Source organism: Rattus rattus, chromosome 16 (assembly GCF_011064425.1).
Source record: "Rattus rattus isolate New Zealand chromosome 16, Rrattus_CSIRO_v1, whole genome shotgun sequence".
NCBI classification, from domain to species: Eukaryota; Metazoa; Chordata; class Mammalia; order Rodentia; family Muridae; genus Rattus; species Rattus rattus.
In genome coordinates, this window is record NC_046169.1 from 29,320,688 (window position 1) to 29,343,831 (window position 23,144).

General features: G+C 47.8%; 2 protein-coding genes across 2 annotated transcripts in view; one reads left to right on the forward strand and one right to left on the reverse strand.

Moving 5' to 3' along the window:
* Positions 1 to 1,858: 1,858 nt before the first annotated feature.
* Positions 1,859 to 10,853, reverse strand: Tmed2 (transmembrane p24 trafficking protein 2). The gene is made up of 4 exons (XM_032886665.1): positions 10,588 to 10,853; positions 8,628 to 8,820; positions 5,296 to 5,403; positions 1,859 to 3,290 (listed from the first exon to the last, which is right to left on the reverse strand). The coding sequence occupies exons 1-4, from the start codon at positions 10,765 to 10,767 to the stop codon at positions 3,166 to 3,168; spliced, it is 606 nt and encodes a 201-aa protein (XP_032742556.1). The 5' UTR covers positions 10,768 to 10,853; the 3' UTR covers positions 1,859 to 3,165.
* Positions 10,854 to 21,122: 10,269 nt separating this feature from the next.
* Positions 21,123 to 23,144, forward strand: part of Rilpl1 (Rab interacting lysosomal protein like 1) — a 37,484-nt gene continuing 35,462 nt past the window's right edge. Inside the window, exon 1 of the mRNA XM_032886882.1 lies at positions 21,123 to 21,902. Coding sequence (XP_032742773.1) covers positions 21,594 to 21,902 — 309 coding nt within the window. The 5' untranslated portion in view covers positions 21,123 to 21,593. The remainder of the gene's footprint in view (positions 21,903 to 23,144) is intronic.

The following is a 23,144-nucleotide window of genomic DNA, read 5'->3' on the forward strand; positions in this document are numbered from 1 at the left end:
CTGTGACCGCTCACCTGCTGACTTGCCGACAGCTGTTCAAGGCTTTCTCTCCGACGCCCTTGAGCCTACAGAGAAGTCACCTCCTCAGTGAACACTACGTAAAAAGCAGAACGCCTATTTACTTTCCCACAACGGACTTTTAGCGGCGTGTGCATTGAGTAGGTTTAGCGTGTGGCGGCGGGGGGGGGGGGGAACGGGGACGGGACAGGTCGTTCTGTTTTCCGCGTGCCTATAGATGCCAAATTCGTGACACGAATAAACCAAAAGTTCTCATTGCATCTTTTGAATGAGCTTTTCGAGAGCTTCCGCAACTAGGATAAGATGCAATCTGAGGACAATCTGGTAAGCGAATCACGCGGATGATTCTTTTCAGTCTGTTTACCATTTTGCTGAACTTGGAATCTTTTCCAAGTCTGTTTATTTAATACTAGTACAAGCTGGAGAGATGGCTCAGCGGTTAAGAGCACTAACTGCTCTTCCTAGAGGTTCTGAGTTCAATTCCCAAGCAACCATATGGTGGCTCATAATGAGATCCAATGCCTTCTGGTGTGTCTGAATATACCGACTGACAGTGTATTCATGTATAATAAATCAAAATATAAATCTTTTTTTTAAAAAATACTTGTACAAAAGCTAATGGCAGCTGTGAGACATAAATAGGACAGGCCATATACATAGCTAGGCAGCATGTGTCATGCGTTTTATTAGTAGATCGATGATGAGAGGGGCTTGGTTCCACCTTTCTGACCTTGGCAACTCCATCTCCCTCCAGCCTATTTCCCCACGTCTATAAACCACCTGATAAAGTAAAAATAATTCAGGGCTGGAGAGAAGGCTCAGCAGTTAAGAGCACTAACTGCTCTTCCAGAGGTCCTGAGTTCAATACCCAGCAACCGCACGGTGGCTCACAACCATCTGTAATGAGATCTGATGCCTTCTTCTGATGTGTTTGAAGACAGTGACCATGTACTAACCTAAATAAAAATAACTCAAATGTGACTTCCTCCACCGCACACAGACCAGAAGAAGCACACAGGCTAAAATTGTAATTTATTTTGGTTTTGGTGTTGGTTTTTTGTTTGTTTGCTTCATTGTCTTTTGAGACAGGCTCTCAAAAGCCTTAGCTGTCCTGGAAGTATGTAGACCTATAGCTGTCTTTTTGCCACTTTGTGAGTTCTTCTTTCTTCAACCCCCTAATACTAGATAAGAGATTTAAAAAAAAAAAAAAATAGAAGAGATCCCTGAATGAAGTCAGGGGTAGGAATGGGGATGACGTTATCATTAGATTACTTCCTACTTATTAGAGGTGTCAGATTACTTGGGGCAAGTTTGATCTTCAGCATCAGCCTATCTAATTTGCACATAATAACCAGCCAACAGCCCACAACCACCTCTGGGGCCCTAGCATTTCATTACACACCTTCGAAAAGTCGCCAGTATTTCACATGTCACACAATCATAAAAACTATCTGCAGCTGTCAAAATCATGTCCCTGCTAGAGCAACAGGCAAATCAGTCAGCTGCTCTGGACAATGTGAAGCGCCCCACATCCCACACCCAGGATAAAAACAAAAACATATTCTCATACTATTTCTGATTTTCAAAGAAACCAAAACTCTGAAATTATGACTACATAAACCAGACTGGCCTCAAACTCAGATCAATCTGTATCTCCTTTCCAAGTGCTGGATTTAAAGGCTTGCACCACCACACCTGTCATAAAATGGTATTCTTGTTCACAACCCTTGAGAAATGACATAACACAGCTGTTCATAACAGGGCGTATCCATTTGAAGAAAAGGTATTTAACCAAAACTTTTAACTGAACCAGCATTAATATAAAACACAAAATACTGACTGTTTTTAAAAAGAATTGTTTATTTACTGAACTTGGGGCATATTAGATACACAACCGATTTTAAATTTACATCTTTTAATTCAATTCTGAAGTGTTTTCACACATACACACACAAAAAAATTGGCATGCAACAGCTGCCCTATGGTGAAAGAGTCACCTTACCAACAAACTGTTGCAAGGATATCATCGAAGGTTGAAAAATTATTTGTCCTGAACATGAAAACCTGTAACAAATTTAAATTAAATTTATAAAACTTGTTACTTGTAGTTTTCCCCTTGCAAGATCCAAAAATAAAAATAAAATATCCAGGTAACTAACAGACATTAGTCACCACATAATCCTGGACCGCCCACTCCCAAAGCAGAGTGCCTTTCATTAAGCCCATCATCAGAGAGACAGTCTCTTCATCTTATATAAACAAAACTGACATGTGCCAAAAAAGAAAGACCCCAGAGGACAAATAAACCCTATTGCTGACACTGAAGATCAGGGCCGAAGGCCACTGACTAAAAGGACAACAGTGGCTGCCATCACTGCAAGCAATCCCAGAGGTTTAACCCTTTAGCTTGAGAAGTGCAGGCTTCCACGTGAGGAACTCGATCTTCCTGAGTGCCAACAACAGACAGACTACGCAGCACACAGGGACAGCAGTCTGTCTGTCTGACACCCGGGGAACTGGACTCGACAGACGGCTAAGTTATTGGCTGCTTGTGTCAATTCAATTAGAGGTGATTCAGTTCTAAGGTTCAATATAAAACTTTAGGGGGAAGTGTGCGATGAGTCTTTAAATCAAACTCAAGAGAAAGTATGAGTGCCCGCCCTGGTAACACACCCCATCAGGTCTCCTGGCCCTGAGGAGGGGCCACAAGGGTCAAGATTCAGATCGCTGTTGCTGGAGAAACAAAAGGAGCCTCTGATGATGAAGCACAGCCAAGGAACTACTAGAATGCAGTTAGTTAACAAGTATGTCAGGCTGTGGGCACTTCCTGGACAAACTGCATTCTACTATGAAAACCAAAGGTAAAAACATAATAAAGACCATAGTCCCATACAGCATCAACAGCCTCTGAACTCTTGAAAGGACCTGTATCATGGGCTGCTTTCAAGTAAGAATTATAGGCCAACCAAATGTCAAATTTTCACTCTAACTTTCCTAAACAGGTTTTCCCCAACACCTAATAATCACAAAGAAACATAAGTCATGAACGTTCAGAAAATAAAAATGTATAAACTAATGACATTATTATGACCAAGGTGTTTGGTAAACAAGTAAATCATGAATTTGGGATCAATAGGAAAAGGCCTTTTAAACAACCCTCCGGACTTCAAAAAATCTCTTCAGGTAGTAGATCTGTCCCAATGTCATGGCAACAAGAACAAGAGCTTCGAAGAAGGACCAAAGGACCACTCTGCTGTTTGTGTTGTCGTTGACTGTGGAGGAAACAAATAGACTTTAACACCAACCGGAAAAGCAGTAGGACTGTATCATCTCTGTAACACGGCAACACCCAGACCCCCAAATTCATAGCTTTAAAGGGGACCTTGAAAACCAGGCATGCTGACCCATCCTGTAATTCCTACATTCAAACGCTACAGTGGAGGGTCACTGGGTTCCATGCCAGACAGGTGACAGTGGCACACGCCTTTAGTCCCAGCACCAAGGAGAGCAGGCAGATCTGAGTTTTAGGCCAGTCTGATCTACAAAGTGAGTTGCAGAACAGCCAGGACTACACAGAAATCCTGTCTCAGAAACAAAAGACTATGTATCAAGACCATGCCTTAGAAAAGAGAAACAATGACTCGCCCAAGGTCACACTTTTAAGGTTAAAACTCAAGTCAAGCTTCTCTCACCATAGACCTCTAAAAACTTAAGGGATTTGGGGCTAGGAAGACTGCCCAGCAGTTCCGAGCACACACGGCTCTTGTAGAGGACTCAGGTGTGATCCTGGCACCCACATCAGATGGCTCAGCTCCATCTTAACGCCAGCTATGTGGGTTCTGACACCCTTTTCAGAGCTCTGTGGGCATCTCGCTCACTTACACATACCAACACTCAGATCCATGTGGCAGAAGGGGAGAACCAACTCAAAGTTGTCCTCTGATCCCCACACTCATGCCACGGTCTAAGCAAGCCCACACACAAACATACAAAACAGAAAATAAATACACATTTTTTAAAATACTCATTCAACAAAAGAATGAGCCACTGTTGTCCTTGGCATTGGTTCTCAACAGAGGACTTGCTCTGCTGTGTGGACCAACAGCAGTTACTAACAGACAGGACCCAGTACTTTCAGAAAAGCCACCTGCAAGCGAGTGGTCTGTAAGGAGGGCTAGCACTCAGCTGTGCACTTGTCCTCTCTTATTCTGTAGGTGATCATAAAAAAACTTAGTTTACTTTTAAACATTGATTTCTTGTGAGGATGCCTACTTATGCAGAAGTTAGAGGACAAATTACAGGAATCTCTGTCTCAAAAGAAAAAAAAAAACAATTTTTTTTTCAGGAATCCATTCTCTTCATCTACCAAGCGGGTTCTAACTCAAGTCATCAGACTTGGTGGCAAAGACCTTTACCCACTGAGCTTTCTTACCAGCCCTAATCACAAAAAAAAAAAAGGGCCCTTGGAAAGGGGGGCAGGGCCATAAAACAGTTATCCCTCCCCCCCCCCAATTAAAAAAAAAAAAAAAAAAAAACCCTCTTGGGCTAGAGAACGGATTTGCTGCAGAGGATCGGGTTCAGGTCCCAGCACTCACAAAGCTGTTTACAACACAGGTAATTCCAGTTTTAGGGAAGCCAGCGCCCTCTTCTGGGCTCTGTGGGTACTGCACACATGATACAACCACATGCACACAGGGGAAGCACTCACACTCATACAATGAAAATAAACTCAGAGACTCCTAAAAGCTAATGCTTGCTGGACATGGTGATGCACCCCTTAATCCTGACCCACAGAAAGCCAGGGGGCTCTCTTTAGTTTGCAGCTAGCTTGGTCTATATAGTGAGTTCCAGGAGGCACGTAGGGGTACAAAGATACCTTATTTAATTAAAAAAAAAAAAGGGGGGGGGGTGCGCTGGAGAGATGGCTCAGCGGTTAAGAGCACTGACTGCTCTTCCACAGGTCCTGAGTTCAATTCCCAGCAACCCCATGGTGGCTCGCAGCCATCTCTAATGGGATCTGATGCCCTCTTCTGGTGTGTCTGAAGACAGCTGCAGTGTACTCATATATAATAAATAAATACATTTTAAAAACAAACAAACAACCTGCAAACAACATCACAGGCCAACATTTCTGGCATAGAATGGCAATAACAAAATAATTCATTTAAGTCTCTATAAATATGTCTCTCACAGACCACCTTCAGTAAAGTGATGGTGTATTTGCAAAATTACAAGCAAGGGGCAACCATTGCAGGAGACCCTGTCACAGTAACTTACTGGCTCTGTGTATTCTCTCCCGGACTTCCATGTACTCCTGTTCGTGCTTTACGGCTGTCATGGCCACTGCCAGCTCATTAATCATTTCTTCTAGCTTGTTCTGATGAGCTGCGGAGGGAAAAGAGAGATCAGCACACATCTAGTCATCCCTTTTTCAAGAAATACTTGTTAAATAAAATACCCTGGGATTCCTCAGACACACAAAAGCAGCTAGTTTTAGAAAGACCTCAAGCAACAATATGAACAACTGATGACAAAGATTCAAATCTCGAGAGCTGCTCCCGTTGGTTCTACTATTTATAAGATGTGTCTCATGTAGCCCAGGCTGGCTTCAAGCTCACAGGACAGCCAAGGCCAGTCTTGAACTCCTGACCCTCCACCACCAGGAAGTGACTATCATAAGCACATACGCCTGTGCCTGGCTTTCCGAGCATTTTTTTACTTTTTTGAGGCAGGGTCTCGTTATGTTGTTCTGGTTGGCCTTAAACTCAGAGATTTGCCTGCCTAAGCCTCTCCCTGAGTGCTGGGGTTGAAGGTGTATGCTACTAGCTTCCCAGCAGAGGACCCACTCTGTTTTAGAATAGGGAACACCCTTACCAACTAGAGAACAATTACCCCCAAGGAACTGCTCCTGTTCACTCTACTGACAACTAAGGACAAAAAGAAAAGCAGCAATACAGGGCAGACGGGGAATGTGGTTCTGTTGGCAGACAGCATGCCCAGCTCAAAGGAAGTTCTGCTTTCTCTACGCCTGCCATGTGGGTCCCACAGACACTGGTTATGGTGGCACACAGGTAGAATGAAAGCACTCAGGAGACAGAAGGACCAGAATGTCTATGTTGTTGTTGTTGTTGAGATAGGGTCTCACAATTTTCTCTGGCTGTCCTAGAAATCACTATGTAGTGCCGCCTGCCTTGGCTTCCTAAGTGCTGGGACTACAAATGTGCTCCACAACACCCTGCCTAGCTAGGAAGACCAGGATTTCAAGGTCATTCTCTGCTACAGTCAGACTGACACTCCATCTCACAAACAAATGCACAACAAAAAATAATATACAAATCACAGTTTTAAACTAAAATGGAAATTTACATTAGAAATCATGTAACTCTGATGTTAATTTAGCACCATAACATGCTTTTAAATGTACAAAGCCAAGCACAAAACTTAGTTACACTCAGGAAAAAGAAGTCAGCCACATGAGTGCAGCAGCACAAGGACAGGCCCAGGTGGCACAAGTTCTCAACCAGGAGCTCTGTTATTCCAGTGTGGGGGCAGGGCTACAGAGGTGAGTGTGCAGAGGTCAGAGGGCAGTCTTCAGGAGTTCTCTCCACCACTGAGTTCCAGGGATCAAACTCAGGTCCTCAGACCTGGCAGTGCCACCTCAGGATCATCTCTGATGAAGCTCGTCTGCTGGGCATGATGACACTTTTTTTCTTTCCTTCCTTTCTGATTTGAAGACACGGTTCTCTGTGTGGCCCTGTTGTACTAGACCTGGATCTGAAGACCATTCCCAGCTGTGGTGGTGGCATTGTTAACACCAGCACAGAAAGAAGGCCAAGGCAGGTAGATTTCTCTAAGTCAGAGGCCAGCCAGAACTAGATAATGAAACCCTGGGCAGGGAGCTGTTCTGAAGACTTTGCTCCCAGGCAGTGCTGCGCTCTAACTAGGAACAGGCAGGAAACAGGCATGGCAAGGAGGAACCCTAGGGGAGGGTCAGGTGCCGTACTTGGCCCAGGATCCAGCTCAGATGAGAGTCCTATTTCTCTCAGTACTCCTCAGTTTTCAACCGCAGGCCTCTTTGCTGAAGGGAGCTGAACTGGTAAGGAATCACCTCTAAGCAGCCTCACTCTAGGAGCCCAGGTACCATATCAAATCTTTCAAGTTGGGTTTCTTAGGAAGGGGCACTTTGACCAGAAGTGCCAAACATCTCAAAAGAAAAAACTGACCCACTCGGAAACCATCAGTTTAGAGAAGGCTCAACCCAACAACTGCCAGCAACAAGCAAAAGCATCAACGGGAGATGGCAGAGGATTAACCGGAATCTCACTATCGACAGTCATCAACCATTACTTTCTAGCTGTGTTAACGAGGACCAATTTTCAGAGCAAACAAATGACAAGTCCTCAAAACTCTTCAAAACCATATAAAACCCCACCTTCATTGTGTGGGTACTCCTAAGTGCTTAGTGTTAAATTATGCATGCCATAAGCCAATAGTATGAAATGTGGTAAACAGAGTCCAGCTTCCACGAATTCTACCATGTGCTGGCAAAGGGGGTGGGGGTGGGGGACTGCTGGTTCCTCCGTGTCTCCAGAGTCAGGCAGATGGCCGACCTGGGGCTGACCTGGAGCAAAAGATCACAACTCAAACCCAGTATGGGCAACTCTGTGAGGTCCTATCTCAAAATTTAAAAAAATATATATTAAAATCATGGGGAATATTGATCAACACTAGTGTGCTTGCCAACCATGCAAAGTCCAAAAAAAAGACTACCACCGAGACAAAAAAATAAGTAAACTTAATTAAGCCAACACCAACTTTTCATCAGCTTTGCAGAACTCGTGGGCAGTATTTAAGTCCTAACCAAACTTCACATTAGAAAGGTTAACTGTAAGGAGGCCTAGAAATTCCCTTTCTAAAGAACGTCTGTAACACACTTCCCTGAGCAGTTAGTTCAGCCTTTGTAGTAGTCAGCATTTAAGCAAAGTCACTTGAAAATGTCAGTCCTGGTGTTCATATACCAATCAAGTTAAAATAATCTAACCTGAAGCTAAAGTTAATCAAGTCTTCAAATTTACCAAAAATTCGTTAGTTGTAGGGAGTTTAAGAAGGGAAAAACCACTCTCATGCCAGCGAACTGAAGTTAGAGAAAAAGAATCAGAAATTAGGTATCAGGAAACAAAAGGATGCTAAACCGAAAACACAGGATGCTGTCTCACAAGCACAGCCACATACCATCCCAGGAATCGCCGCCACCTAGAGAAAGTGTAAGGTGTAGACAAAAGGAGTTTAGCTGAGCTAGCACATGTGCAAACAGAAACAGAGGTACATGTGAACCCCAGGATTAGCAAGTTAACAAGGACCCAGAGGCATGGAGCCTAGAGATTCACAGGAGCACAGAGTGACTCCATGCTGCCAGAGGGGACATGAAAACCACTGAAAACGAACAGTAACTCCCAGAAACTGACTAATTACATGTTACATCCACTTCAACAGGAATTTAAGACAGTGAAAAGAATCTGGAAAGAGAAATTTAAAACAATCACACACACTCTGTACTCAGGTGAGTAAAATGAATTGACGTGAGCTCTCTGTGCAAAGTGGTATCTCACCTTCTGTCTCCATGTCTTGTCCTTTAGGAGCCTCCCCAATGTCAATGGTGAACATCACTATCTTTGGAGTCATAGTGGACATCCTATTACTAAAGCAGAACTTATATGTCCCATCCATGTGGGCTGCAAACGTGTACTTCCCGCTGGACTCCCGGTCTCCTTTATAGATTCCTTTATTATCTGGTCCTGTGATCTGGAGGCAGGAGAGAAACAGACAACTCACTAAACATTTAGGAACCTTCGCAGCATCCTTCACCAGGAAAAGCAGCCCAGTAGGCTGGAACCTGATCAGGTCCCCTGCAGTGAGCGATTGTACACTTTGGACCCTAACCCTCCCACTTAATCAAACTAACAGAGTCTGTGGTTCCCTGAAGCACCTCTTCACTCTACCTTCAGATTATTACCTGTCCAAGCGAAACAGGACAACTCTATGCATAGTCTCCAACTGTCTAACGAAATCTGGTAAGGCTGAAATCACAACCCAGAAAGCAAGCTTTCCTAAATGAGTAACTTTACTTTGAGATAGGGTCTCCACAGGACCCACCACAATAGCCACTGGCCACGGTCATGTGCGTTCCTTATGAACACCCTGGAAAAAGTCACCAGCTGTTTCTTGTTCCCAAGGCTGGTGGTTGGTTTTGGATTTGTGTTGACTGTTGATACTTAATATACACTTATCAGTTGTACCAAAAATAAATAAAGGTGTGCCCCATCACACCCTACCAAACTGAGTACTTTTAGAAAGCGACTTCTAACGTTTCTGTGGTCATTTCGAAACAGCAAAGGGATGTGACTTATCTGAAGTGCCTGCTAAGGCTTAGGGAAGGACGCTAGGTTGTAAATTAGGAGATCCAAATTCCCAAGCAGGAACAATACAAACCAACTGCCAGGCAGAGTCAAACCTTCCCCTTTATAACTGCATGTACGTGCATGTAGGTGCCAAAAGAGGGTATCCGATGTCTTGGAGCTGGAGTCAAAGCTAGTGTTGAACCCCTACTCTGAACTCCAGGTCTCTGAAAGAGCGGCAAGTACTCATAACTGCTGAGCCATCTCAATAGCCCAAGCCTGCTTCTTTGAGAGCCAGTCACCTGCAAAACTTGAGAAACTGGAAGTGCTCATCTTTATCTAAGGTTTGGCTAATCCAAACTTTTTGGAGTGCCACTTGTACTCAGGGTTTGCTCAGCTCTTTTTACACTCAGTCAGAAATACTAGCAAGTAAGTTAAAACTACTGTATATCCTTTTTTTTTTTTTTTTTTTTTTTTTTGAATGCTGCAAACTGTTGGGAAACCGCGGTCCATACCACACCCTTCATCCCATCCCTCCGAAAGCAGAGGCAGGTGAGTTTCCATGCCAATGAACTACAAAAATGCAATCCTGTCTCAAAAAACTCGGCAGGTCGTTTTTATTCTCCAAACAAGTAACTTTTCTAAAACACTTCGCTGAAAGCCTCTCCTAGGATGAGTGACCCAAGCGCATCTCTCGTGGGTCACATCTGGCCGCTTGCGTAAGGAAGCGGGTAGGAAGTGGGTAGGAAGTTAAGCTGCTTTCTGCCGAAGCCAGAAACAGCACTTTTCTGCCTTAGTGCTACTCCGCAGCTTCCGATCTACTCTTCAAAGTTTGTTTCCGCGCCACGCCGCACGCGAGCCCCGGAGAACCGAGAACGTCGCTGAGCCGCTCCCGCCCGAGCTGACACGCGGCCGCCGCGGGACAAAGCGGAGGGAAAGGCCGAGTCCGCACCCAAGTTACGAACAGAGCCCGAAGCCGCTCGGAAAGACGAGCGCTTTCCGAGCCGCGAGGGCAGGGCCCGTCGGGGGGCTGAGCGACGGGCGGCGGCAAGGCCCCTCCCCGGCCCGCGCCCTTGTGAGCGCTGTCCCGCGCAGGCCCCGCGCTCTACCCGGGACTCGCCAACCCCCGAGGGGCCTCGCGACGGCGCCCGGACGGCGGGCACCGTGCCCGCACCTCCACGTCGATGTCCAGGAAGCCGCCCTCCGCCACCTCGAAGATGAGGCCCATCTTGGTGCCCGAGGTGACCCGCTCGAAGAAGCACTCCTCGGCGTGCGCGTCGATGCTGACGAAGTAGCCCGAGGCCGTGGCCAGCAGCGCGGCCAGCAGCACCAGCAGTTCTGCGAGCGTCACCATGGTGCGGCACGGGCCGAAGCCGGGACGCGGACTGCGGCCTCCAGAGCCGCCGCCACCGCTGCCGCCTCAGCCGCCGCCGCCTCAGCTCCGCCCCTTCCGGCTGCGCCTCCCGAGGGGGCTGATGCGGGCGCCGCTCATTGGCCGGAGCCGACAGCTGCCACGTAACGGACGCACGGCGGCCGCGGAGGGACAAGGCGGATGCTGAGGCTGGACGGCGGCCCTGAAGAGCCAAAAACCGTTCAGTTCAAGCTCTTCGACGTGGGTTGATGATCACATGGACCAGGGCCGCCAAAAGGCGCTGCGCGGACTGAGCCGCTACTTGCTTTTGCAGAGAGCCGGAGTTCGAATCCTAGAGCTCGCAAAATGACCCACAACCGTCTGTACCCAGTTCCAAGGGATCTACCGCCCTCTTGTGGCTTCGTCTGGCACATGGTGTCCAGATACTCAAACATAAAATTTAAAACATTAGCAATAAATAAAGCTCGCCTAGACTTATTCAGAAAGTGATAGTTGGACAGTTTTAGGATTATCCATGGAGATAACGAGATTCAACGACAGCTTCAAAACTGTGTCTCTGAGAGGTGGTTGCTAAAGATGAGAAGTCCAATTTTTATGTTGTTTCTTTTGTTTGCTCCCCCATCACCTTGGTTATCTAAGCTGACGGGGCTCTTCAGGGTCTTAACTCCACACCATCCCACGGAGAACCTCGAGGGTGCTGGAAGTCCATTACCTCTGGCCTCGGAGGGCCAGTGCACTCATGTGCAAATAGTCACTCCCAATCCAGGAACACTTTCTTAAAGGAATGAAAGGAAATATTTTATTCTGTTAAAAAAATAAAAATAAACAATTCTTTTAAAAATAAAATAAACAATTCTTTTTAAAAACAAAACAAAAAAGTAAATCTTAAAAAAAAAGATTTATTTATTCTCTATAAATACACTGTTGCTGTCTTCAGACACTCCAGAAGAGGGCATCAGATCCCATTACAGATGGTTGTGAACCACCATGTGGTTGCTGGGAATTGAATGCAGGACCTCAGGAAGAGCAGTCAGTGCTCTTAACCACTGAGCCATCTCTCCAGCCCCAAAGTAAATCTTTTTATAGAGTAATCTCTATATAGAGAGAGTTCCAATATAGCCAACGTGACACCATGAAAAACTGAGAGCAGCAAAAGAAAGAAAGAATGTCTATGCATATGATATTGTAAAATTTCACCATGTTCAGAAAGCTGGGCATGGTGCCATAGGCCTTTAGTCCCAGCACGTGGGAGGTGAGTTCGAGGCCAGTCTGGTCTACAAAACAAGTCCAGGACAGTGAAGGCTATGTTACACAGAGAAACCCCATCTCAAACATAAAATAAAATAAAATAAAATAAAATAAAATAAAATAAAATAAAATAAAATAAAATGTTCTACATATAATCCCCACAGAATTGCTGCTAGCCCTAATCCACATTTGGGATTGTCAGATTGCCTGATAACAGTCTATGCATCCCTCAAAACCCAACTCAAATGTCACCTCTACCTCACTGGATATTGTTCAGCCACCAGCTACTCTGTGTTTGAGGTGCACGTTTGTTCTCACTGAAAGTCCAGCTGCTTGCTCGTCGTCTTGAGAAGGTTGTATGTGCTGTCGTCTCAGGGTCACCCGAGACCGAAAGACTTCCCCTTGTCGCACATTGGGTAAGTTTGCTGGATGACTTGGGGGTTAGGAGTCTGGCTGGCATTTCCCACTTTTGCACATAGCTCTGGGACTGGGACTAGGTTCTGTCAGAGCTCTGAGCCCCAGTTTCCTGGTCTGTAAAATGGGACAGCATCAGCAAGCCAGCCTTGCACACCTCATGGATTTTAAAAAATGCAGCGGGCAATAGGGGGCAGCAATGTTCCATTTTAGGTGACAAGAGAGCTCTGTGGGGACAAGGTCTTACAGCAGCAAAGTCTTCAAACCTAGGGCTCCTCTACCCTCCAGCCCCACACAGGTCCTTCTTTCCACAGAAAGTCAGCTCATTAGAAAATCACCCAAAAAAAAAAAAAAAGAAAATCACCCAAAAACAAATTTGTTTTAAATGCAGAAATCCAACATTAATTTTTAATTTGGAAGAGATTAAATACTATTCTATCTCTACCGTTTTAAAATTTCGAATAGGAAAATTTAACATCTTGGGAAAACTCAACAAACTGTAGATTGTGGGGCTTATTACATAAGCCAGGACTAAAATTCCAATGCCTTCAGAGAAGAAGGCAGTTTGACTTACGTTATAAGGAGTGTAGCAGCCCAGGCTGGCTCCAAACTTGAGGCAATCTAATCCTCCAGTTTCAGCTTCTTAAGAGCTAGAACTATGGGCATGAGCCACCAGTCTCAGGTTTTAATTCCTGGTGGTTGTTAGTTTGGTTTAGATTTGAGGTGGAGCCTTGTGATATAGTCCTGACTGGTCTGGAACTCACTATGTAGATCAGGCTGGCCTGGAACTCACAGAGATGTGCTTGCCTCTGTCTCCTGAATGACAGATTAAAGGCCTACCTCCCTTGGGGTTGGGGATTTAGCTCAGTGGTAGAGTGCTTGCCTAGGAAGTGCAAGGCCCTGGGTTCGATCCCCTGCTCCGAAAAAAAGAACAAAAAAAAAAAAAAAAAGGCCTACCTCCCTTTGTTCAGTCTCCTTTGTATTGAACAAATGTATTTCTCAACCCCGTGCTAGTTCGAGTCGCTGTAGTGTTGCAAATAAGAATTGTGTTATTTTACACTGCTGCATAGTATTTCATTGGGCAAATTTTTGGCTAACAATAGAAACCCCACTTGTTTCCAGCTTTGTACCATTTTGAGTAAAGCTGTTGGTGTCATTCTTCTCTTACTCCTGGTAAATTACAACCTAAGAGTTTCTTTTTTTTCTTTTTCTTTTTCTTTTCTTTTGTTCGGAGCTGGGGACCAAACCCAGGGCCTTTCGCTTGCTAGGCAAGCGCTCTACCACTGAGCTAAATCCCCAACCCCAACCTAAAAGTTTCTTAGCCCCAAAGGAAGTGAATATTTGGACTGCCCAGTTTCTCCCCACTGCACTCCAGACAGCCGGGAGTAAGGCTCTGACCTTGGCAGTTCTGCAGCTGACAACTTGGTTTGAAATCTGAGGATGTAAATGAAGGAGGCTGAAGAAGGAGGGTGAGACCAGGCTTTCCCCTTCTGAGTCCCTGAAGAGCAACGATAAGCCTGGGAGAGATTTGACGGACAGCATAACATTTAGGTTGGATGAGATTTCTGCTCTTCCAGAAGGGGCGAAGGAAAGGAAGAGGGTAATGAGTAGAAGTGGGAAGGAGGAGGGTTAGGAGGAGGAGGAGGGGAGGGAGGAGGGAGGAGGAGGAGGAGGAGGAGGAGGAGGAGGAGGAGGAGGAGGAGGAGGAGGGAGGGGAGGGGAGGGGAGGAGGGAGGGGAGGGAGGGGGAGGGGAGGAGGGGAGGGGAGGGGAGGGAGAGAGGAGGAGGAGGCAGGTAGCAGAGGACAAGGAGGAGATAGAAAAGAGGGAGGCGCAGGGAGGAGGAGGGAGGAGGAGGAGGGGAGTGGAAGAGAAGGTAGGTGACTGCAGCTCTTGACAGCGGGTTGTGAAGTGAGCTTTGTGTGAGAAGCAGATTAAGTACTAGCCTATTCCTGGTTTTCCACAGCTGCTGCTGCTGCCGCCGCCGCTGGGGCTGCTGCGGCTGGCTCCGTGTGGCCTCGCAGGGGAAGCACCTACTTGCCAGGATCAGGCTCCACAGTCGACTTGCCAGCTCTTCTTCAGCCTCTCAGACCTCTGTGGCCTGAGTTTCCAGGAAGCCGTAACTTCTCCATCCTTAGAACCATTCAATGTTCCCCTCGCCTTGTGCCTTGTCATAGGTTCATGTGGTCTGTCACCTGCCTAAGGCTTTTGCCCAGGTGGGGTGGGACGGTGGGGGATGGGGAGTGGGGGCGGGGGTCCCACACTGGTCTGGAGTCTTCTCCGGACACCCACTAACAACTTTCCTTTTTTTTTTTTTTTTTTTTTTTTTCCGGAGCTGGGGACCGAACCCAGGGCCTTGCGCTTCTGAGGCAAGCGCTCTACCACTGAGCTAAATCCCCAACCTCGGACACCCACTAAGGAATGCTCCTACAGTCTTTCTTCTTTCTCCTACAGTCAAGATTTATAAAGAGTCCATGCTGTCATTCTTTCAAGCCCAAATGTTTATTTAAAATGACAAAAAATCTAATCAAAAAGTCTTTGCAGGGAGGGGTTTTAATTTATTTGCTTATTCATTTAGCAGGAAGGGAGATGTGCTCCAAGCATCCAACAGGCAGAAGAACTCAAGCCTTCAGACTAAGTAGCAAGCACTTCTCCCTTGAGACTTCTGGCAATCCAAGAGAGGGGACTTATGAATCAGGGTCTTGCTATGTGTCCCTAGCTAGCCTGGACCTCACTCTGTAGACTAGACTGGCCTCAAACACATAGAGATCCACCTGCTTTTGCCTCCTGAGTGTTGGGGTTAAAGACCTGCACTACCTCCTGGCTCTGTGTGTGTGTGTGTGTCTGTCTGTCTGTGTAGAAGGCAGAAGACAACTTTGAGGAGTGGGTTCTGTTCTTCTGACATGTGGGTCCTGGGGATAAAATTCAGGTTGTCATCAACCTTTACTGAGCTATCCCTAAAGCACTAGCTTTTAGCACTTGACCCTCTCATCCTTATTCCACAAAAGCTAGGATTACGGGCACAAGCCATCAACACCAGCAAAGGCCATATGATTGTCCTGTGATATTTTATTTTTAATTAAAACAATTTTAAAAACCAACTATTTATATGGATGAGTGTGTGTGTGTGTATGTGTGTGTGGTGTGTATGGTGTGTGTGTATATGTGTGTATATTGTGTGTGGTGTGTGTAGTGTGTATTGGGGGTGTGGTGTGTGTGTGTGTGTGTGTGTGTGTGTGTTTGCGTGCATGCACAGGTGATTTAGGGGACCAGAAGAACATCCGGGATCCCTTGGAGATAGTTACCGGTATCTGTGAGCCACCTGATATGGCTGCTGAGAAACTTGGGTTTCCTGCTAAAGAAGTAAATACACACTTAAGAGCTGAGCCATCGGGGTTGGGGATTTAGCTCAGTGGTAGAGCGCTTGCCTGGGAAGCGCAAGGCCCTGGGTTTGGTCCCCAGCTCCGGAAAAAAAAAAAAAAAAAAAAAAAAAAAAGAGCTGAGCCATCTCTCCAGACCCTATTTTTATTGCTCCCCTATTGCTAAGGCTGGCTTTGAACTTGACAGGTGATCCAGGAGATATTCAAACCCTGGTCCTTCGTCTGCATCTCTTGGCTACTGACAATACAACAATACTGTGACACACCGGGATGTTCTGCCTGAGTTTTGACTGTGTGCGTGTGTGTGTGTGTGTGTGTGTGTGTGTGAGAGAGAGAGAGAGAGAGAGAGAGAGAGAGAGAGAGAGAGAGAGAGAGAGAACGAGAGAGAGAGAGAGAATGTGTACCTCATGGACTGGGAGATGTGGGGATAGACTTGCCACCTGCCCCTCACCCCAATTCACAGACCCCGGAACTGGATTTTGAGAGTAGTCCCTGAGCCATGTCTCTAGGCACTGTGCACATTTTATATGAGGTTCCCTTCCACTGGGAATGGACGGGTCCTCCAATGGGCTGCCCCCTTTCCTTTCCTATCTATTTATTTACTTATTTTATTTTTTTTTTCTTTTTTTCGGAGCTGGGGACCGAACCCAGGGCCTTGCGGTTGCTAGGCAAGCGCTCTACCACTGAGCCAAATCCCCAACCCCTACTTATTTTATTTTATTCTTCGAAAGCTTTTTGTTGGTTGACTGGTTTGTAGTTTTTGTTTGTTTGTTTGTTTGCTTGCAGTTTTTTTGTTTTGTAGTTTAAATTTTTTTCAACACAGAGTTTCTCTGCTTAGCCCTGGCTGTCCTGGAACTCAGGAGGACCTGCTTGCTTCTGATTCCATAGTTCTGGGATGAAAGGCGTGCCCCACCCTTGCCAGGCCTATGTTATTTTGGGTAAGGGGCATAGTTCCACTGTGTAGTCCAGGCTGGCTTTGAACTCCTGACCCTCGGGCCTCCTAAGTACTGGAATGAAAAAGTCTCTTTCGGCTATTTCTGTTATCTGACAGTCATCACTGGCCCACACTTGCACAGTGTGCCCCACCCAGCCCTCCTTCAGTTCTAGTCTCTGCTCAAGATCTGAGCTCCCTTCTGAGGGGTTGCATGGTCCATCACTGTGAGAGCAGTGAAGCATCCTTGTGGATGCTGGGATGGTGCCATTTTAGTTTACCACATCCTTTCCACCTAAGCACTGGCATGAGAGCCAAACTCGGCCTCCAGATGGTTTCAGGAAGGGTAGGATTTTTTTTTTTTAATTTTTTTTTTAAAGATTTATTTATTTTATGTGACTACACTGTCGCTGTCTTCAGACACACCAGAAGAGGGCATCGGATCTTCATGACAGATGGTTGTGAGCCACCATGTGGTTGCTGGGAATTGAACTCAGGACCTCTGGAAGAGCAGTCAGTGCTCTAACCACTGAGCCATCTCTCCAGCCCAGGATTTTATAACCTGCGCACACAGATTCACAAGCTCATGTTGGACCTCAGGGTGGAGAAGCTGGGTTGGTGCCTAGAGATGGGAAGAGGAATTCAAAGGCGCATGTGAAGCAGAGGCAGGCCAGATCTTGAAAGACCATGTTTCCCAAGTCAGGCAATGTAACCCAGGAAGGGGAGGCAGGAGGATCACCAGAAGTTCAGAGCCAGACTGGGCTACATAGCAAGACCTCCCGTCCCCGCTCAAAGAACAAACAAACAACTGGAGAGATGGAGCAGTGGTTAGAGACACTGGGTACTCTCGTAGAGGACCTAGGTTCAGCTTCCCAGCAACGGTGTGGCAGCTCACCTATTTTAACCCCAGTTCCGGGCCATGTGCACCCTTCTTCTGGCCTCCTTAAGCAGTGACAGCCTTTAATCCAGCACTCGGGAACAGAGGCAGGCAGATCTCTAAGTTCAAGGCTGGCTTGGTCTATAGAGAAAGTTCCAGGACAGCCAGGGCCACACAGAGAAACCCTATATTGAAAAAGGAAAAGCCAGGGGGCTGGAGAGATGGTTCAGTGGTTAGAGCACTGACCGCTCTTCCAGAGGTCCTGAGTTCAATTCCCAGCAACCACATGGTGGCTCACAGCCATCTGTGATGGGATCTGATGCCCTCTTCTGGTGTGTCTGAAGACAGCGACAGTGTACTTATATATAAAATAAATAAATAAATCTAAAAAACAAAAGAAAAACCAATCCAGGGGTTGGGGATTTAGCTCAGTGGTAGAGCGCTCGCTAGACCCTGGGTTCGGTCCCCAGCTCCGAAAAAAAGAAAAAAGAAAAAGAAAAAAAAAAAGAAAAACCAATTCAAAATCAAAATAAGGAGACCTGAAGCCCATTGTGGTCCTACAACCACAATATAAACTTAGCTCTAATTTTTTTCTTTTTAAAAAACATTTATTAATTTTAAATATAAAAAATTAATTGTATTACATGAGTGTTTGGTCTGCGTCTATGTCTGTGTACCATGTATATCTGATGCCCACCAAGGCCAGAAGAGTATGTTGGATCCCCTGAAACCAGAGATACAGACAGTTGTGAGCTGCCAGGTAGGTGGTGGGAATCAAACCTGGGTCCTCTGGAAGAGCAGCAGTGCTCTTAACTGTGGAAACATCTCTCCAGGCTTCCCCACCCCCATCCCCTTTTTTAGCTAGGGTTTTACTATGTAGCCTTTGCTGGCCTGGAACTCACTATGCAGAGCAGGCTAGCCTGAAACTCACAGGGAGATCTGTCTGCCCCTGTTCTTTTGAGTGTCCGACCACATCCCTACTTACTTGTTTGTTTGTTTATGTCTGTAAGGTACACATGAAGTCAGAGGACACTTTTCGGGAGTCAGTTCTGTCCTTGTAGTGTGGGTCCTGGGGATGGTCATAAGACTTAGTGACAACTGCCTTTACCCTGTGAGCTTGCTAATCACTAAGACTGTGACACATGGGGTTGGGGATTTAGCTCAGTGGTAGAGCGCTTGCCTAAGTGCAAGGCCCTGGGTTCGGTCCCCAGCTCAAAAAAAAAAAAAAAAAAAAAAAAAAAAAAAAAAGTGTGAAAAAACACAAGACACACACACACACACACACACACACACGTGTGCGTGCACGCGCGCCAGATATACACACACAGAGTGGTCCTCCTGCCTCCACATCCAGCATGTTGCCATCACAGGTTGCCATCACATCCCACCATCCCCAGCTAGGTTACTCCGCCTTCTGATTATCCCATCCCCCCACCCCCCATGGCCAGCCTGCCCCTGGCTCCACCTAAGCTTACTGATGAACACACACCACAGCCCAGGCACAGACTTCACAGGGGCTTGTGACCTCTGCCTTTCACTCTGCATCTGAGGCCCTCCTCCTCCAGGAAGCCACCTCTCATCACTCCACCCAGCTAGGTGCAAGACTGGATGAGCTGCCGCTACCTGGTTGGGTCACTGTTGACGCATCCCTCGTCAATTCTGGACAGGTGCACGGTTTGTATACACACGTGTACTTTGTGCAGAGGCTGAGATAGCTTCTTCCGGTGCCGAGTTGCGCTGGTCCGCTACTTCCCAGATTCCATAGGTAAGTGTTGCAGCAGCCCTGGTCCTCCTCTGCAACAGTTCCCCTAGAGCTGCTGTTGTTCCGCAACCCATGAAGTCACACACAGCACAACAGCCCACAGTGCAACAGCTCCCAGTGCAGTCACTCCCCCTGTGCAGCAACCCCTAGTACTTTAGCTCCCCAAACAGCCATCCTCCCACCCCCATCCCCGTGTAGCTGTCCCGGCTTACCAGTTCCTGGTGCGGCACTGCCCCATGCAGCCACTCTCCCAGTGCAGCAGCCCCTAATACACGCCCCTCCCCCAACCCACCCCTGCCCCAGGGCATAAGCGTCAGGGTCACACAAAAACTCTGGTATTGAGATTTTTTTTTTTTTTTTCAAAAACTCAGGTACTGTGACTTTTTTCTTTTGTATATTTATCTGTGATTTTCTTTTGTATATATTATCTGTGATTATAACTTAGGCCCTGTACTAATCAAAATCTTACAAGAGTAAGATTTTGGGGTTGGGGATTTAGCTCAGTGGTAGAGCGCTTGCCTAACAAGTGCAAGGCCCTGGGTTCGGTCCCCAGTTCCAAAAAAAAAAAAAAAAAAAAAGAGTAAGATTTTTTTTAACAATAAAGTAGCATTGTTCTAATAATATACTGTATCAAAAGTTATATAAAACTTATACATTGTTTCTTCTGTTATCTTTTAATGTTTCCAGACACTAAACAGAAAAAAACAAAAACAAAAGCAAAAAAACAACAGAGATTGGGGTGGGGGGCTACTGCAACCTCTGGACCTCCCAAATTTGTAAACGGGTTAAAATGTGGCACCTGCCTCTAATCCTAGCATTCAAGGAGGAAGAGGCAGGAGGATCTCTGTGAGTTCAAAGCTAGACTGGTCTGCATAGCGAATTTTAGGCCAGAAATTCAAAAGGAAACAAAACCAACAAAAATTTCCAGGGGGTTGGGGATTTAGCTCAGTGGTAGAGCACTTGCTTAGCAAGCCTAAGGCCCTGGGTTCGGTCCTCAGCTCCGGGGAGGAAAGGAAAAAAAAAAAAAAATCTGTCCTGAAGGACCAAGGGCCTCTAAGAACTTAAGGTTATGTATGTGAAGGGTACTTTTCAATGGTGGGAACTCAAGGGGTTTCTCTACCAGTGTGGGAATGGAAGAGTAGGTGGCGGGGGGGCAGATTCAGGAAAATCACTCCTGGCTTGCTGGGACCTGATGAACAAGAGGATTTGGCGGGGCCAAAGGACGAAGGGAGCTCAGAATTAGTCTTGGGACTGAGATCCAAATTCCCAGCGTGTCTTCTTCCACTGAGATGTGAAGTTTTTGTCTCAGCTCGTGGGGTAGTGGCCCGGCAGGCAGCGGCTTTGGAGACCAAGGACGCTTTGATTTGTCGACTTGAAGTCACCTTAGACTCTGCTGGAGCACAGGGTGGGTGCCACGGAGTAGTGGTAGACAGCGGAACACATAGAAGAGTAGACCTTCGGGGGTCATAGGGTCTCCAAGATGAGCTGGAATCCGGGTAGGGCACTGGTCGACTTTGGGGACCACGGACCCCTGTGCGCTGTGGGCTTTTGTACTCGGGGCGCCCGCTCTGGAGTAGGGGTGGGCAGAGAAGCAGCGGGGAGCTCCTAGGTGTAAAGGTCCCCTGCACTAGCTGGATCGCAAGGGGAGCCCACCTCCTGACCCCATCCCTCTGCAGGCAGACTCCGCCCCCTGTTGCAGCAGCCAATGGCCGTGCGCGGTGGCGGCCGCTGCCTGGGAGGCGGAGCGCGGCTGCAGGAGGTGGAGCAGGGCTGGGGTCGTGGGGACCGGAGCCCGGGAGGCGGGACCGGAGCCGGGGCGGAGCTTCGGCTTCGCGGGGCTGCGTACCGAGACCCCCGGGGACAGAGACGCGCTCCCCCCTCTCCAAGCCCACGTCGTCTCGCAGCGTTCCCGCGGGGAGGAGCCGGCCAACCGGAGTCACTCGGCGTCGCCAAAGTTTGATTCTCCTCCCCGGGAGGAGTCTCGGGGCCGCGGTCTCTCCGGACACCGGGCGCCACCGCCTCCCAGGCCGGGACCCGCGTCTCCATCGCTCGGAGTCGGAGCCTCGAGTCGGGAGACGCTGCGGGCCTGCGCACGCGCCGCCGCCCTCGCCCTCCTCCCCGCGGTGCTCCAGGCCCCCCGCCCCCCAAGTTCACGAGTTACCGGAGTGGACGGACGGCCCGGAGCCCGAGCGGGGCCATGGAGGAGCCGCTAGGGTCGCCGCCCGCCGCCCTGTCGGCTCTGGAGAAGAACGTGGCGGAGCTGACCGTCATGGACGTGTACGATATCGCGTCGCTCGTGGGCCACGAGTTCGAGAGGGTCATCGACCAACACGGCTGCGAGGCCATCGCACGCCTCATGCCCAAGGTCGTGAGGGTCCTGGAGATCCTCGAGGTGCTAGTTAGCCGACACCACGTCGCTCCCGAGCTGGACGAGCTGCGCCTGGAACTGGACCGGTTGCGCGTAGAGAGGATGGACCGCATTGAAAAGGAGCGCAAGCATCAAAAGGTGGGCGGAGGCCTCAGTCTGCCGGTCTGGGCAAGGGGCGGCGGCTCCGTGGATGCCCTTCAGTCCTGGGCAGCCGCTTGTGTCCTTTGTGGCTGAGTTTACAGAGTGTCTAGAGGCTGGTGAGAGAAGAAGGGAGGCCTGGGTCCAAGCCTGGAGCATCGAGTAGCAGTGTGACCTTGGCTAACTTGCTGAGCCTCTCTGCTCTATCTCCTGGTCTTTTCTGTGGTGATTCCAGTAGAACCCACCTACGAGGACCAAAGGGAATGCAGTGGGTACCGTACTTAGACAGTATTATTTATATTCCAGGAAGGAAATCAGTCCCCACCCACCCCTCTTCATCCTATCCTAAGTCCCTCCAGAGCCCTCCAGTCCTGAGCCCCGCTCTGGCTTCATAGTTGCAACTTTCTTCCCAGGGTTCCCAATATATTCACCTGCGCTTCTCCTGCCTTGGTCAGCATCTTGAATTCTCTTAAATAAAAGTATGAGGGGAGGATTTTTCTTCACTTTACAGATGAGAAAGCAGAGGCTCCGAATGGAGAGGGTTTTATCCCAGGTTACTGGTGAGAGTCCCCACCCTTGGGAGATAACTTCCAAGGTCTCTTCTCCAGTCTGCTTGACCTGGGGAACCGACTAGCTCCAAGTGGTTTTCAGGCCCATCCTTTGCCCGAGGAGCAGAGCCGTCTGCCTTTGGGAGACCAAACCAGTCTAGGTGCCTCAGGAAGGGAAGTGGGAGACGTGTGGTTTCCTGCCCTAACCTCGGCCTGGGCTGCTTTTGACAGATCTCTCGGACTTGGAATGGGAGGAAACTCTCTCCCTGGATGCTAGGACCTGTCCCAGCTTGCTGTGTGGCTTTAGGAAGTTTGGATGGCCTCTCTGAAACTTGCTGGCAGGCCATCCTCTATTGTATACTGTCGGGATGGATCTTAAGTTTTCTGACATAATGGTCAAAACTAGGTGTTCAGTGTTACCCTGGAGACAGACAGAGCATGGGTGTGTGTAAGAGAGTCCTATGGACAGGTTGGCTGTGTTTGTCCCTCTGAGTCCTGTGCCCTGGGGTCAGGAAGGAAACTGAGCTCCTCAGAATCAGTCACATTTCCAGGATCACACTTGGAGCCGGAAGGTGCCTCCCTCAGTCCTGTAATTAATTTCCAGAGTCTCAGGGCCAGTGGGACACTGGAGCCACACAGCCCCGTTTCAAACCCCACGGTTGGCAGGCTGTAAGCTTTGGGGCAGATGGCTGGC

Coding starts and splice junctions, on each gene's coding strand:
- Tmed2 (XM_032886665.1), bottom strand. CDS start 10,767: ATGGTGACGCTCGCAGAACTGCTGGTGCTGCTGGCCGCGCTGCTGGCC. Junction 8,821..10,587: donor TCCTGGACATCGACGTGGAG/GTGCGGGCACGG, acceptor TCCTGCCTCCAG/ATCACAGGACCAGATAATAA. Junction 3,291..5,295: donor GGAGAGAATACACAGAGCCA/GTAAGTTACTGT, acceptor TTTCCTCCACAG/TCAACGACAACACAAACAGC.